Source organism: Columba livia, chromosome 3, assembly GCF_036013475.1.
Source record: "Columba livia isolate bColLiv1 breed racing homer chromosome 3, bColLiv1.pat.W.v2, whole genome shotgun sequence".
NCBI classification, from domain to species: domain Eukaryota; kingdom Metazoa; phylum Chordata; class Aves; order Columbiformes; family Columbidae; genus Columba; species Columba livia.
The window spans coordinates 104,345,654-104,362,301 of record NC_088604.1 but is presented as its reverse complement, the minus strand read 5'-3'; the positions used below and the strand labels follow the sequence as shown (position 1 = coordinate 104,362,301).

Sequence of the window (16,648 nt, the reverse complement as noted above, 5' to 3'; positions counted from 1 at the left end):
TTCCTGAACAAAGAGATATTTTTGTATTTTCTGAACACATCGCAAACATATTGAAGATGCTGACTTCTGAGCAAACACAGGCTGGAGTGGCAGTATTTATCACTCCCACACACTGCTGGGCAGCACTGCACTGTTTTCTCTACAAACTCCCTGGTCCAGCCTGAATACTTTGCTGAAGGATGCTCTAAGGAACATGTTTGTTACTGAATATTCAGGTACTTTATCTGCTTATTTCCTAAATTGTCTGAACTATGAGGTTCTGCTACTACTTTCTTTGGACAAAATTATTCTATAGTCTGGTAGGCTATCTTGTTGGGAAGTGTTTTCTAACATCCATGACATTTTCTCCACCTGCTGTCTTCCTACTACTTCTGTTTATTTTCCATTGGACTTTGTTATGCTATATCTTTCTTTCTCCTTATGTTCAAGATGACACTAAGCTGTACCCAAAGGCTTTTAAATTGCCCTACAATGCAAACTATTCTTAACATGAAAGAAACCCACTAGAAGACTTCTGGCCAACATTAATACCTTTAAGCGCTGGAGTGTATAAAGTACCAATTGGATTAATAAAGGACACACCATCCTCCCCATCCATCTCTGGGTCATTGTCCACTGCAGCATTGCCACCTACATCAAACCAGAAGTTACCTTAACAGATTGAGGCTCATTAGCACTAAAATACAGATAAGCATTGCAACATGCACAACTTCAGTATATTTAGGGAGGCATCCAAATGAGAAAAGAGAATAAATCAAAGTATTTCACATATAGGGAACACTTAGTGAGTTGTGGCATGAACCACTGGTCTTTCATCTCTAGAACTTCAATTTGATTGCAGCATCTTGTAACAATCGGTTCCTTAGCTGTGTTTCTTAGCTCTGCAACAGGCAGGCTGTTGCAAACTAAGGCACACCTAAACCAGAAACTTCACCTTTAACCATTTGGATGCTGTGAAAACACAGAAGTTTTTCTTAAAATTAATGTGGCCAAGAGACGGTAAAAGACCAGTGCTCAAGTGCTAAGTTCAGTACCCTTGCTGATCAAGGTATGTACTGTGTCAGCAATGAATAACCAGATATCCTTCCTCTTCTTTGCACCCTGAAAGCAGGGTGGTCCACCAGGAGTGGGGACTGAAGGAATTTATGAGTTACTCACTTGTGCTTGGGCATATAGAACACATTAGGAACAAAGTATGGGCAATACATAGAACATATTAGAAGCACAGTAGGGGCCATGTATTATGTAGTACAAGCATGCAAAGATTCCCCCACTCCACCCAGAAATGGCTTTTCCCCTTTAACCATCTTCAGTGACATTAAAATTATGTCATGTGAGGCATTCTGTTGGAAAAAGCAGCATTACACAGTAACATTGGTACAAAACATGCACTTAATAATTTAAATGTAACTACGCCTACATTTATACAGTCCTAAAATTACATTCGGCCCTTTGAAGGCAACCACGAGACTGATGTGGCCCCCAGTGAAAATGAGTTTGACACCCCTGGTTTAAACACATTACTTCCTCTCAGGATTTCTAGTATATCACACACTTGATTTAAGCTGTGGGGATCCAGGGCTTAAAATGTCCACCACAGTGCAGATGGCTGAAGAAACTATGTGGCCCAGGTGATTACAAGTTAGTAGAGATCTTGAATCTGGCCCACACCAGTTATAATTAACATAATGCCATCTGACAGCTGTCCTGAGACCCACAGCACATGAAATTAGCTCCTTGTTGACTGAAGTCAACACTACCATCGTTATTAAGAGGGGTCCTGGCTGGCAGCCTGAACCTGTCCCCAGAGGCCACCTGCGCAGGACCACAGCAGGGCAGGGTAGAAGAAGCTGTGTTCTTCCCCTGGCATAAGGCCTGGCTGCCGGTCTCCAGGACCAAAGTCCCCCAACCACAGGTGTTGGCAATGGGAGCACATCGCCTGTGGCTCCTCCTTCTTCAGCACTTGTAACCCGCCAATGGAAGGCTCAAGAATCACAGCAGGATCTTGATGGCACATTTTGCAGAGTGCAAAGCCAGGATTACAGCTGAAGGACTGACATCTGGCCATTTGCTCAAAGACTAAATGCCATACGTTCATGTAATGCTAAAAAGGCAACACAGACATACTAGTACATAACAGTCAAATACACTAGCTACAGGAGAATTAGCTATCAGTGTTTTGCTGATCATTAGCACTAAAGGAGGGGAAGGGACACCTTGAACATGAAGCCACTTTACCTATATATCCTCCGCCTCCTCCACCTGAGGAGCACCCCCCTCCACCCCCTCCGAAACCCCCTCTTGTCTCCCACCCCCACTTCTTCATGGCCTGGGGGCAGGATCTTCCTCCAGTAGCACCTTCCAGCAAGGATTTTCCTGACCACAGGAAGGAAGTGTTATCATTCCAGCCACCTCCACCACCTGCAATTAAGAGAAGAGAAAAGGCACAGGTAGGGATTATTTTGTGTAAAAACCACTGCAGGGAGCTGCAAAACAAGCCCTCCTTCGAAAGCACCTCAGCTGAAAGTGAGTCTCATGCCTTGGTTAGAAGAGGGGATGTGCTTGCTACACAGTGCTACAGTGACCTTTCTGTAGGGCTTTTGACCACATCAATTATCTGCACCTCTTTTCACCTACCACACAGGACAAGTATTTTCTATGGAAAATGTAAAAAGATATTCCTGCCTACGCCCCAATCACTTGTTTCTTGCTATCAGAGCTTTCTCCTTCTCTTTGCAAAAAATACTTTTGAAAAACCCCTATGTCAGCTCTGAAGTGGAGAAAAAAGAATATTTAGTGAAAAGGATGTGAAAACAGGTTCCAGCCCCGCTCTAAATGCAACATACCAGTGACTCACTTTCATCTCTGCTGGATGATCAGTTCAAGGTCTCTTCACAGAGACTTCTAACCAGGGTGCAATTATGCTCTTTCTGCATAAGCCAGGGAAACTGTGTGTCTACACAGCACGAAATGGTGCAGGGAGGAGGATGGCTAAGTTGGCACCGCAAACTCCCACATCAAAAAATCAAACAACTTTTCTTATGAGAAGTACTGCATTATTTTGGGAAAATATTGCCATTGTTATGGCTATATCATCTTTGATACCTGTATTTAGGCCATCTGTTTAACACCCTCACTCCCACTGAACTGTGTTTTCGTGAGTTTCACCTCACCTCCTTGTGAGGAGGAATCTGGGAGTATCACATATTCACAAAGGTTTTCTTAAAAAGATAAAACTTTCCTTACCTGCAGCTCCTGAATTTCCATTCAGCCCTGGAATGGAGGAATCATTCTCCAGCCTTTCTGGATGAAATGTATCTGTTTTGGCCCTGTAGGCCCTGCCACCACCTCCTGCTGCAATTATCAAGGGGACAGGTTCTCCATTCTCCATCTTAACAAATTCAGAAATAAAGGCAGCGTTCAAACTGAGTCAGACACACAAATGGAAGTTCAACCACATGCTAGTTACTGTAATGTTGTACTAATCAGGCATCTAGGACTGCTCAGCACTACAAATTACCATTGCATTATTTATGCAACCACATCCAAAAGATTAATGAATGGCGCTAGTCCAACCAGGTTCTGCAACAGAGAACAGTGGCATCAGCAGCTCTGTGAATTGTACCTACAGTGCTGATGGCTCTTAGAAAGATCGTAATGTTACCATGTGATGACTTCCATCAAATGAAACAGCTGAGGAGTGCTGCTCTATGTGATGCAATATAGTGTCTCCACTGGTAAAGGACTGCTACACTGGAAGCTGTCGGAGCATGCAGGGTTATGTAGAATTGCATAGAAGTTGGGTGATCCAAACATATCGTTAATGCCTGAAACCGCTGTTGGAACGAGTACTGTCTCAGCTAGTACATGACAGAAAAGATCAATGGTGCCTAGCTATAGGGTTGCCAACAGAAAACATAAAGGCTATCCTCAACTTTTCTTGTCATTGCACCATACAGACCAAATGTGTAGCTGAAGTCTAATGTTCTGCAATGACAGATTTGAATGAAGTCCTGTGGAATTTGCCTTTTACTGTAGAATTATGCGTCAGCATCTCAGCTTGCATTGAAAAAAATTCAATTCAAGCTGTTATCTTTGCCAAGGAAACTCCAAGCCACAGAAGCAAGTGTGGCCATACTGTGTAGCTGGCTGAGAAGTGTAAAGGGTCAACCCAGCCCACTACGGCTATCAGCTGGAAATGAACCATACCCAGAGCTCACTTTATGGACCCTTCCCCAGAGATGTATAAAGGGTTCTCAGACTTTCCAGGCTGTGATACTAGAGGCAAGTGGCAGGATGTGTTCATGCTGAAGGTGCACAGGGACTATGTTTCCATACCTTAAATATGTAGGTTGCACCTCCCCCACCTCCACCTCCTCCTGCCCATTCTTTGACACTTCTGTTCACACGTATCTCTTCTTCAATCACATTGTTCTCTCCAATACAGACTTTCTGTATAACATCGTTAGTCTGCAAACAGAAGACTGGGTCTGAATACTGGTAATAAATTGCCATGTCCTTGTACACACACACAAGCCTCACGGACCCTTCACCCTCCCAAACCAATAAATTGTCCTCCAGTGAAATTCCATAAGCAGAAGCAAGTGAATGCTCTTCTAGAAGAATCTTTCTTTTTGCTTCAACCTTCATCAGAATAATCTGTTGCCATTTTAATTGAATTATTTCGAAGCAAGCTCAGTGCTGGTATCTATTACCACGTAAAACAGCTCCATAAGCTTTTAACATAGATGTAGCAGAATTCACTGCAAATACTTCCCAGCATTAACTATCTGTATTTCACAACTGGCGGGAGGGAGCAATTTGATGATGATGTGACCTGCCCCATGTCAAGCAACAGCCAAATGGTAGCAACATAGAGAGAATCCAAGTTTCTTTACTTGTCTTCCAGCACCCCATGGGTTGGGGCCAGGCAGCCAGTGTGCATCTACCCAGAATGAAGGTGTATTGGTGGTTCGTGCAGATGTGCCAGAGCTAGCTTTAACCTAGGTTGTCACAGCATGGACTGTAGCAACGAGCTTGGCATAGATTGGCCACCCGCTGTTTATTTAGGCTTCCAAGCAAGTTTTGATGTTGATCCAATGCTTACATTGTAGCAGCAGTTTTACTGTAATTACCAGTGCTAGCTAGTTCAAAACCTACCAAGACAGCTTCAATCCCACCTTTGACTGCAATGTCGACCTAATGTTATGGGAAATACCTCACTAAAAAGCCTCTGTATTTCCTACTTGGCATTTTTTTCCCCTTCACCAATTAGTACCAAATGTAATGAACCTTTTGTATTAGGCAAATCACTGGATTCACTAACTGATTTCAAGCAAAACATTAAATCATCATTTATAAGTACTTCTGGACTATGATCTACGAGAGGTAACTGTTGCTTTGATTGTGCATGACAAGCAGGACTCTTGTGTTTGTAAGCTTCAAGCTTTGCTTCTAGCTTGTTTTACTTTATATGTTTCACCTCAGAAATAATCTCTTTTTATGTACGCTGAACTCACAAATTAAACAACACTTTAAGGGAAAAATTCACAAACAGTTGTTATAGTAGGACCGACCTTCTGCTTCCTTCTACTTCCTTCTTCTGTGTTTTCTTTCGGAAAAGGAGCCTGATAAAAGCATCCTCAAGTTACGAATTATTCTGTTGGCCACAAAATGTGTCCTAGGTTGTGCCAGAGAATGAATGGCATCCATTTTGTGTGTGTGGACTTGCCTATGGAACTAAACAATCCTCCTTTCCTTAGTCTTCCCTCTCCTTAATTGATTTGGAGTTGGGTGGGTATGATTAATAAAATGACAAAGTCAATGACCCAAAGGAACCACTAGATTACAATTGAATTAAAAAAAAAAAAATCCTTCATGGCAGAGACATAACTGATTACAATCCAATCTAGTAAAAGTCCCTTCTACAAGTCTATGCAATCTCTTTGCCTCAATGAAAGAATTACATTAGCACTCAATAAATTCTCACTAAGATTACAGGGGCCTGCAATTTAATGAGTCCATATATTACACTCAGCTGGAATGCCCTAGTTATAGACGTTAGATGGAAGTTTGAGTTAGGGCATTTCTCATTTCAAAGAGGCTTCATATTAATGGTTTGTTTGTAGATATGTATAATTCCAGTTTTAACATTATTTACTTCAGCACCCAACCTTGAGAACCCCTCTTTCTTGTCTACATCATTCAGCCTTTCTCTGCTGTAAATGACTGCTAAGCTTTCATCTCTTGGATGCCAGCCATTAACAGGTGAGAAATGCACAGCATTTAAATGTCCAGCTCAAACCTGTAGGTGAAATTTCATCAGATAATGCTTAGTTTTCTCCATAAGAATCTCCTATTCCCTCATCCTCCAAAGAATACTAAATGATTAATAGATTATTGTGCCTGCAAATGGTGGAAGTTGCACTTTCTGTCAAGGCATTTGCAGCAATGATTGGTTCGTAACAGAAAAATCAGGTCTGATTCAGCAGCGATTACTTTGTCTCTCCCATTCCCATACAGATAATAACTGAAGAGGCTGTGTGAGGTGGGTGTCTCTGGAGCTGCAGAGCACTATGATAACGGTAGGGCTGGGCTCAACTGCGGAGCAAGGACAAAGCCCTGTGAAATCAACCTTGAAGACTGATCTCCAGAGGAAAGGAAGGCAGGGTTGTCTTTTTCCTCCCAAACCCCAGAAAGATGCTCTGAGATATGCAGATCAATCAGGAAACTGTAGTGTATTATCAGTGGGGCCTGACTGTTGAAGAAGTGAGCACAGTGACATGGTATTTTGTCTTTTCTCACTTACACCCTCCCAGTAGAACTGTAGCTAACCCTTGAACCACATAACCCAAAACTCCCCAAGGACAACAGTTTTCTCTGTAAACAAACAAAACTCCACAGATTTGTAAGAAGGGATTAAGGCAAAAGAGAAAGGGCAATGACTTACACTTGGACAAGCATCTTCTCCTTGCTGTCCTACCAAGATGTACAAAGTATCATCCTTCTGAAGGTCAAAGATTCCCAGCACAGACACGCCATGGGACCGCACCATGGTGTTCTTCCCACCTTTCCCACCAGCAGCTCCATAGCCTGAGATGCTGCAGGAAAAAAGAAGAAAAAAAAAGAGAGTCCAGCATCTGAGTTGTCCCAGACAGGTAGAAAGTAGCATGAGCCACTTCTGGAAACTGCATGTTTTGCATACCATCACGGGGCTGTGTCCCAAAGACCTGACACTCTAAAGCAGGGGTGTCAAATTCATTTTCACTGGGGGGCCACATCAGCCTCGCGGTTGCCTTCAAAGGGCCGAATGTAATTTTACAACCATATAAATGTAACTACTCCTGCATTTATACGGTCCCAAAATTACATTTGGCCCTTTGAAAGCAACCGCGAGGCTGATGTGGCCCCCACTGAAAATGAGTTTGACACCCCTGCTATAAATAATTCTAAACCCAAACTTCAAGACTGAGGTTGCCTGATCTATATGGACCTATGAACTTGGGTGGCAACAAAACAGCTTCTTTCACATTGATTCTTAGGCAAACACTTGCTGAGGATAGAGTGAGCAAGCCCCTGTAGATTCAAACTTTAATATACAAAACACATCTTGTTTCCCAGAAGGCATACCCTTGAGAGGTTTGCAGCAAGGAAGAGAAAAAACAGAACCAAGAGAAGCGATAAATACAGCACATATGGCTAAAGAGAACAATAAGCACGAGATTGACGGGGAGATTTGAGAAAGGAGACAACACAACTGGTCCTGGTAGCATGGACCAGATGGGAAACAGCCCTCCTATTCCCAGGACCAGAGGGAGTTAGAAGAGTAGATGGGCACACCACCACCTGCAGTGAAGAACGAAGGCAAAAAGGCCCTGGCTGAACTCAGAGCCTCCAGGAATGTGTCCCTGTCTCCAGCCAGGAGCAGCTGGGTTGCACACACAGGCTGCTGCAGTCCCAGTTCATGCTCTGGGGCTTTTATTTCAGACAGTCATGACTGAGAGGTCCTTACTGTTGTTGATTTACTCCAAGCTTTGAGTGTGCTACTGTATGGCTCAGCTCTTCCCTCTCACTTTCTAAGTATGTAAACAATTTACATACTTGAAGAAATCTTTTTATCAAAGGATTTCAAAGCACTTTATAAAAAACATTATAAAACAGCCATCTCTGCTGCAACAAAAGAGATATTCAACTTTCTGAGCAAGTGGTGATACAGCAAGACCTGTTTAGAACTGAAATAAGCAGGTCCTTCTCCACTGACATTAGTAACTTTTCAGCTATTTCCACGAAAGCAAAATTCAAGCTGGAGCATGTGAACAGTGACTGCAGGGCTGAGAGCACAAAACTTACTCTCGGCTTCCTACTCATTACAGAACAGCTTCAACTCCTCCTTCCCTCCAGCACCTGGTTGGTCTTTGCCCAGCACAGTCCTGCATGCAAACAGGCTACAAGCAGAATGAACCAGCAGTGCTCCTTGTGTGTGAGCACCCTGAACAGGCTGGGCAGGCAGCTCACTTTCAGCCCCCAACTTGTATGAACCATTAGCGTGAGGAACTCACCTCGTGGTCCTGCTCTGAGGCAGCCAGCATTGAGCAGTTCTGATGTCGAAGCAACTACGGAGCATCAGGTGCCTCATAAAGTACATTAGATCCTAACAATGTGACATGATTATGTTCATGCCACTGTCGATACCCAAAGCAATCATTCCTCAGTAATGCTGCACTGGAGCCAGCAGGGGAAGTGATGGACATAGCACTGGGCTGCACCGAACAGATGTTGCATGTATCTGAAGACTGAGTTGATTTGGCAATGGCTAACGAGGTGCACTATCAGGCACGGCAACCTGGCAGGGCTAATTGACTGCAGTTAGGGGCCATATTTTTCTGTGTATAAACAGATTTCACATACAAGCAGTGATGTCAGTAAGTTCAGGAGAACCCATTTTTGCCTCATTCAAAGGCTGCAGACAAATAAAACCCAGTAGACTGGGATGACAGTCACTCCCTATTCAAAATGTGTGTCACTATTTAAACAGATGGGTTATCTTGACTTTGAGTTTTAGCAGGATCCCTTTCCTTAGGCACAACTTTCTTTCAAAAGAGGAATCCATTTAACATGTTGGCCTTGAAGAAAGATTCAGACCACACTGAGCAGATATATCCAGAACACAGAATACCTTCCACTGTCTTCCTCCTTTTCTTTTCCTACTATACTTGTAGGAGCTGAAAAACTGCAATTCAGGAAGGATCAGGATCACTGTGCACTGGAAAAAACAATCCCACCTCTAGATAGACACTCAGGACAAATACTCGAGCTAATTTTGAGAATATGAGAAAATGCAGTGCCTAGGCTGGCCAACTTAGAAGGACACCTTTTTGCATTCCACTGTGCCATACTCTTGTGCCACCTTACAAGAAGAGACGAGGCAAAAGAGAGCAGTGGAAGTGACAACAAATGGGGCACTCAGCAAATGGACCAAAGATTCTTGCTTTTATAAAGAATTAGGAAAATGGATGGTAACGCGTAATTTATTACAGTTCATTTCTCTCATACTTGATCATAAGCCTAAATATGGGATGTCCAGACCTCCTGAATGCTTATAAGGAAATCTGAAAAAAAATATTCTTTTATGTTGCCTATCTTTATTGTTACACATTGTGTAGTACCTATGGGAGGAAACCAGATGATTTTGTCTGTATCAAGCACTGGAGTACACAGGACTCCAGTCTTCAAATGAAGCCACCTACAGTATGTGTCAGATTACCCAAAGCTCCAGAGATGGTGGGGTTTTCTGGGTGGGGTTAGCTTGTGAGAGCAGAAAGTTGTGCAAAGTCGAGCCTTCCGTCTTTGCATTTTAACAATGCATATTCTGCCTCGTGTTCACACAATCTATATCCCTCTTATGCAATTATCAGGAATGTAACTCACTGCTCTACATTGTGCAGTGTAAAACATGCTATTATGGCATAATGACAGCTTTCTTCAGAGCCCAGCAGCCAGCTGGAGGGTTTTATCTCTGGGTCTGGTACCCTGGAGATGGCTATCAGGCTGACAGCACCCACAGTGCAGCAGGCCTGCAGGGGAGAGCTAGACACAGGCCGTGGGTCCAGACTCTGGGAAGTCCAGAACTGATATCGCAGCTCGACATTTTCCTAGGGCTATGCTGCACTGGGGGCTCCGCTGCCCCTTCGGCAGCCCAGAATCAGGAAGACGTCAAATTAATTTAAGCCCACAACTGCCTCCTCCTTTCCCCAGGCTGTGAATTCTCTACTACAGCCTTAAGAGGTATAGAAGAGAATGTCATCCATATATATATGTTAGCTATGACATTAGCTATCTATTAGCTATACAGAACCTAAAGCCTTTTAGGTCATTTATAGGACTTAAATAGACAGGTCGTCCCTGCGGGACCTGTGGTTTTTACTGTGTAGCAAAAATGAGCCCACAGTTACACTGGAATTCTGGCTCTTCTTGGGCTGGGCTGTGATATTAAAGAAATGACAAGGTTGTAAGTTTATTGCCTCTTCTCTTCTGGGCTATACTTTATAACCATATTTACTGAATACTGGTTCTGAAAAATTCTATTAACCTCAGGCAACTCATTTTTGATAGCTGAGTAAAACATCATTAATGGTTTTTTCATTACCATCAATTCTCGTTGTAATAGGCACTTAGGCAGAACTTGTGCCCAGCCTAGCCTACCCAGTTTCTCAAAACTGCTTTGCAGTAGACTTCTGTTAGAGACTGATATCTATCCCTCAATATTAATACTCTTTTTCAATAAGAAGGAAAAAAGGAAGGTGCTAGTAAGTTTTAACTGAAATTTGTTCAAAGCTTTCAGCGGAATGTTCTGCTTTGAAATCTACAATGCCATCATTGATTTCAACAAGGAATGGTGACTAAAAACACACCACTAGACAGTCATCGATTCGGACAGTTTTGCTTACAAACTGATGCATGTAATGGCTTGATGTTACCACTAAGATAGACTGAACTAAACTTTGATTGTACTTTTTTTTTTCCCAGCAAGAGCAAAAAGAGAAAAATGATTGGTAAAAATCTGATTAGGGTGCATTGAACCGTATCTGATCATCTCCCATTGAAAATAACTCCACAGAGGGATTTAAGCATTAGAACCCTCAGTATCACAGAGCCTAACATTAAGATGGCTGGTTTCCAAAATCAATTCTACAGTGGTGTGCCAGGCTTAAAGGCTCAACTTACATGCCTAGATTCAAAAAAGTCGAGATGCTGAGCAGAGCTTGATGCAAGCTGTCCCATAAGAAATGCTGACATACAATTGTGCCTCCTATACCAGGTGGACAGTGGGAAAAACTTATTCTAAGCCCAGAGTTCAACGGGCAGCATACAGGATATGTCTGCCCCTTGGCCTAAGGAGGTCAAAACACTCAATTTTCAGTTACTTATAGAAGTCTCCCAACCTGTAGCCATTCAGGCTAAAGATTTGTCTGCCTCAGGTGGTTATTTCTCTTTTTTCTCTCTTTTAACAAAATTTGGCATATTTCAGACAACAAATCTGAGACTGTGAGGATGGGCAATCACAGGATCAGGGAGAATTAAAACCCCTGTAGGTCTGGCCCGACTTCTGGATATAATACTTTGTACTTAGCATGTATCTGCAGCTTGGATTAGTTTCAAATGCAAAGATATATCATGACAATCAGAGATGGTTCCCTTACCTGTATGTGTTGGTTGCTGGTACTCTCCAGATCTGAATGCCTTGGAGAATCCCTTCAGCTCCAACAACCACACTGAGGTTGGAGTTCCTGTAGGCATCGTTGCATTGACTCTGTGTGGGGCCATAGGGTCCACTGGCACCACACGTTGTGAATAACCAGTGATCTGAAATGAGGACATATACAAAGCATCATCTGAACATCCAAAGATCGAGCAGCTGTTCAGCACTTTATTCACTCTCTCTTGTTGCACCAAGTCCCAGCTCCTTAGGTTTTAGGCAGAACAAATACACACAGAGTTCTCATAGCAGTGTATATCTCAGTATTTGACAGCTTTTCATCTCCTGAAAGCTATCACAACTAGTAACATAGCTTTACTGTTTCTAAGGTTCATAAAGGCAAAGTTCACAGAGTAAAATGCAACACAGACCCACCAGTTTCGGGCTCTGGTCTCTGGGCTGCTAAAGTGCATGCTGGTAACCTCAAGACCAGTGCATTTTAGCCTTTCCAGCTTCTACAGGCATTTGATTATTGAATTTATTTAAAACAGGAAAGTAGCTGTTAATTACATAAAACCCTGTAAATACAACATCACCTCAGTGATTAAAACATAACAATAAACTAATTGTATTTTGAATAATTATATGCTCACAAGAGATTCAAGTTAAGCTTCAGAAGGCAAATCACCTAACTGAGGCCTGTAAAATAAGCATTCAGCTCTGCATGTTCTAGGCCAGATCTGCAGGTGTAAATAAATGCATCCCTGTTACAGCCATTTCCATCAACTGGAAGTACCAGTTCTGTACAAATAGATTTATAAAATAAGACTTTGCTAATTTGTGCCTCAAAAATCTAATTTTAAAAATTCAAATAAATTATGCTGAAAATGCCATTCTTGTCTTTAGAGGTTCGTTATTAGGGCCACCGCAGTTGCAAGACCACAACGCTCTTGTAACACCCATCCTAAAATATTTGCTAGTATATCCAGAAATATTTCATATGTAATCAAAACTAAGATCTGTAGGGCAAATAAGTGGACTAAGCATTTTTGATGTACATTACATGATTCATCATTCATACTTATTATATTAATGAGTTAATATACACAATCCAATAAACTCTGTTAGTTAATTCTACTGCCATTGAAGACAAAAGACTTGAAATACATCTAAAGAACATTATTTCTACAAATGATGTTGGGTCAGACAGCTCTCCTTATGGGTTTCTCAAAGGGCAGCATTTTTGCCCCAGCTGCCACTCTTTCAGCAATGGTAGGTCAGATAGAGCAAAAGCTTGATCTCCTTAGAATTTGGAGCTATTTTCTAAGCAGATCAGGTCTAGAAATGATGGTTTCCCTGTGTCTGGACAGGAGAGGCCAACAGTTCCATCATTACTGTCACTGGAGGGGTTCACCCACCAAATATATAGGGAAACACACTAGTTTAGCCAGGGACAAGGTCTGAGTTAGCTTTTCACAGACTAATTCTGAAGTCGAGCTAAATTCCTTCTTATAAAAAAGGGCCATGCATGAAATGGATGAAATAATTTGGCAGGACTTTAAGAATAAAGGGGCTGGCATTTTGGAAAAAAAGGTTTTGCAATATAGTCTTGGCTATTCCAAGAAGCAATGTAAAATTAGTACTTTAGGAAAGCTTTCCAATGTTGAGAGAACAATCTCTTCCTTCTTATTGAAAAATCTATGCCACCCCTCCTTAAAACTTCCCTGCAAGGGTCCCCTAGAGACTTTGCTACTGTTACTTGTTTTATATGGATACTCACATACTCATTTTACTTATTTCTCCATCCTTCTGCAATAGGTGGTGGTATGAAGTCTTAAAATTAGTAGGCAGCAAATGGAAGAATTGAAGAACTACCCCCTCCTCCTCTGTCTCTAATGCAGTCCCCCCAAGACCCCAAGAAAAACAGGTAAGTGGGGGAAAAGCACCTGAGAATGCGATGTCTCAAAATGCTTCACTACCTCTTATATTGAGTGTCTTGCAGCAGAAGTTACCTATGTTAATTCTTCAAAAAAAATCCCCAAACTAAAGCAAAATCTACCACAAAATGGAAGATGAGAAACTCATTCTGTCAGCTATCACAGTGATTTAACATTGCAGTATCCCAGTGGGCTAAGCCACCTGCACTGAAACATATGTTTAGTAAAGCAGGCAGGTAAGTGTCTTCGTTTGGAACAATAAGAAGCCATTTGGATGTCTCTGGTGAAACATCAAATATGTTCCCAAAGGCAAAAGCAGGTGACCTTCAAGGGGACAATAAGCTCAAAACACAAGAGAATCAAAATGGAAAACTGGAAGTGATAAAAACTAGCACAGACCACAGCATATGCATACTGCTGTGGTTAAGCTTTACACTTATGATTTACTCCCTTTAAATAGATCTCATTGCTTACGTATCTGCTTACCTGGCCCTGGCAAAAGTATCTCTAGTTATCACACATGTAACCCACAGCACAGCTGGACCTGAAACCGGCAGCTCTTGACTTCCACTGGGTTCCAGGGATAGGGCATCAATGAACTACGTTGTATTCCAAACTGCTTTTTAATAGCCCTCAGTTTCCTTAAAAGCTCAGTGCCCTGGTGGAACAGAAGAATGCCCTCCTGTTGCAAACATTATGCCTCCAGACTTCTAACTGAAGCATCCAGAACAACTTTTGTATTTTCTGCCTCTTGGACAGAACAGAGGGGGCTCACTTTCAGTGCAGAGGCAGTACCAGGGTAAGAGCAAATAGTGTTTGTAATTTCAGATAAGTGAATGTAAGTGCATCTAAGCTCTTAGAATCTGGCTTTTAAAACAGAGTATGGAAGGTCTGGGGAACGAAAAACCACAGATACATTATGCCAGGGAGTGTGATGTAAGGAACCTGGAGATGACTGAGCACAGGAGGTACTACCTCAGATTTCAAAAGCAGTCCCGTTGTAATCGATAAGGCGATATGTAGAAGATTATATGTAAAGCCTCCCAGGTTCTGCAGCTGCTGTAGTCAGTGCTAGCAGACACATTTACTTGCTCTGTTTGGGTAGATGGCAGGCAGCAATGGGAGAAGTAGCAGAGTTGGATAGTGACCTTCGCCCAAATCATTGCAGGAGGACGTCTGACCCAAGCGAAGTCTATGGGAGGACTGCATCTGATTTAAAGCAGCAAGGATTTTGGTAAAACCCACAGCCAGGTGTTTCGTGGTCTCCTCACTTGTCACGGCTGCACTGACTTCAAACAGTCCTCCTCCTGTTGATATCCACTTTCATATGCAATACTGAAAGCCTGTCCAACATGTAACAGCTTTGTCACTGAATTAAATGGGACAGAATATGGCATGGGAAGAAGTCACTCCTCATTTCAACATAATTAGGACAGATGGGCCTTAGTTACAATTCTGGATACAGACTATAAACCTTGCACTTCCCTCCATTTGGTCTCTGAAAAATTTCCCAAAGCCAACCCTCAATCTGCAGACCTAACAGCAGCCCAAGATCTTAAACCACTAGTAACAGAAGAGAGTACTGCCCATATTAGATAACACACCACTTCTTTTTTGAAGTAAGAAAACCCATTCGCTCCCTGTAAAGTATTGATTTTCTCCTGATCCTAGAAATGACTGCAACATTTCTCATGAGCTCAGACAGAGCATTTCTACAGGTTGTTGCATGCCACAGCAGTTTACAGTAATTCAATTTGAAGCATTATTTTGATCTCCAAAGACTAAAGCAGCAGTGCTGTATTGAAACTCCTTAAGCAGCTTGGTGAGAAGCATCGATTTTCTTCCACTGGTACACAAGTGTGGGCTGTTGCATACTGCAGGGCACAGCTCTCCTTCCTTCTGCGGGCTGCGACAAGACAACGTCGCTGCCACCTCATGCTCACACAAAAGCAATACTCTCCTGCCTAAATACCTCCAAACAATGAGTAGATTTCAGAAATTTAACCAACTTCACAAAAGTTACAGATGCTTGGTTTCCAGAAACAGCTGAGCATTCCCATTATGACAACTAACAGGTAGTTAAATGTAGGGTACCTATATATTCTGTCACTAGCAGTTGCAAGATGCTAACTGGGTTTAAAAACTGGAAATTCCTGTTTAAGGTGGGGGAAAAAGAAAAGTAGTGAAGAGTACACTGAGATTCAGAATTAGGGTACTACACTTCAGTGAATAATTTATACACCATTCGTTGGACGGAATCCTCACTTGCACAGGAAACGTGGCAGAGGAAGCACTTGGTCTTCTGCCCGTTCACCCACACACCTGCCCTCCTCAAGCTCACTGGCAATGTCCCCAACACACTGCTAAGGTCCCAGCAACAACATTTAGCAAGAAATGCCATTTTGGCTCTATTAAAACAGATATAAAAAATTCCTTCTTCTCAAATTTTCTTTCCAAATTAGATTTACTGGCATATTTAAAGACACAGTCACTCATGCTTATTTTCTTTTGTACAGCAGAAATTCTAGTTTTCACAAAGCCTGACTAGATATGTAAAATGCACAACAACCAAGGCATTGGATTTCAGCCACAGCAAAAGAGACTGATGTTCTGCTCTTGGAAAACAAAAAGAACAAAACCCCACAAGACTTAAAATTACTAATTCACGTGAAGCTCTGATACCACTTGCAGCCGCAGGCAGCACGGCTGCAGGCAATGCTGCAAATAACAGCCAGCAGCAATGAAAAGAAATGAGCGGAGCAAAGCCTAAAGCACATTTGTACTTCTAACACACAAAGCTATTTCACTGGCACGTATAACATATAAACTCCATATCACAAAACAGACAGAGGCATTTTAGCTATACCTCAAGGGCCTAAATGTATTAAATGTAATTTGTTAAATTAAGCTGGTTTGAATTGAGGTTCAACTCATTTCAAACAAAAATTTTACTATGATTTAAGAAAATGACCAATGAAGCACCATGGTACTTGGCTTATTTTGGAATCTGGAGCAA

The 16,648-nt window shown here is 42.2% G+C and overlaps 1 protein-coding gene across 2 annotated transcripts in view; it reads right to left on the bottom strand.

Annotated features, from left to right (window-relative positions):
* Positions 1-16,648, bottom strand: part of ALK (ALK receptor tyrosine kinase) — a 339,668-nt gene that overhangs the window by 25,870 nt on the left and 297,150 nt on the right. The window contains exons 12-17 of one of the 2 annotated variants that reach the window (XM_065058665.1): positions 11,700-11,862; positions 6,950-7,100; positions 4,339-4,470; positions 3,247-3,391; positions 2,239-2,421; positions 532-630 (exon numbers count right to left, since the gene is read on the bottom strand). In XM_065058665.1, coding sequence (XP_064914737.1) covers positions 532-630; positions 2,239-2,421; positions 3,247-3,391; positions 4,339-4,470; positions 6,950-7,100; positions 11,700-11,862 — 873 coding nt within the window. Of the gene's footprint in view, positions 1-531; positions 631-2,238; positions 2,422-3,246; positions 3,392-4,338; positions 4,471-6,949; positions 7,101-11,699; positions 11,863-16,648 lie in introns of those variants that run through there. The other variant, XM_065058666.1, reaches the window with a different exon arrangement.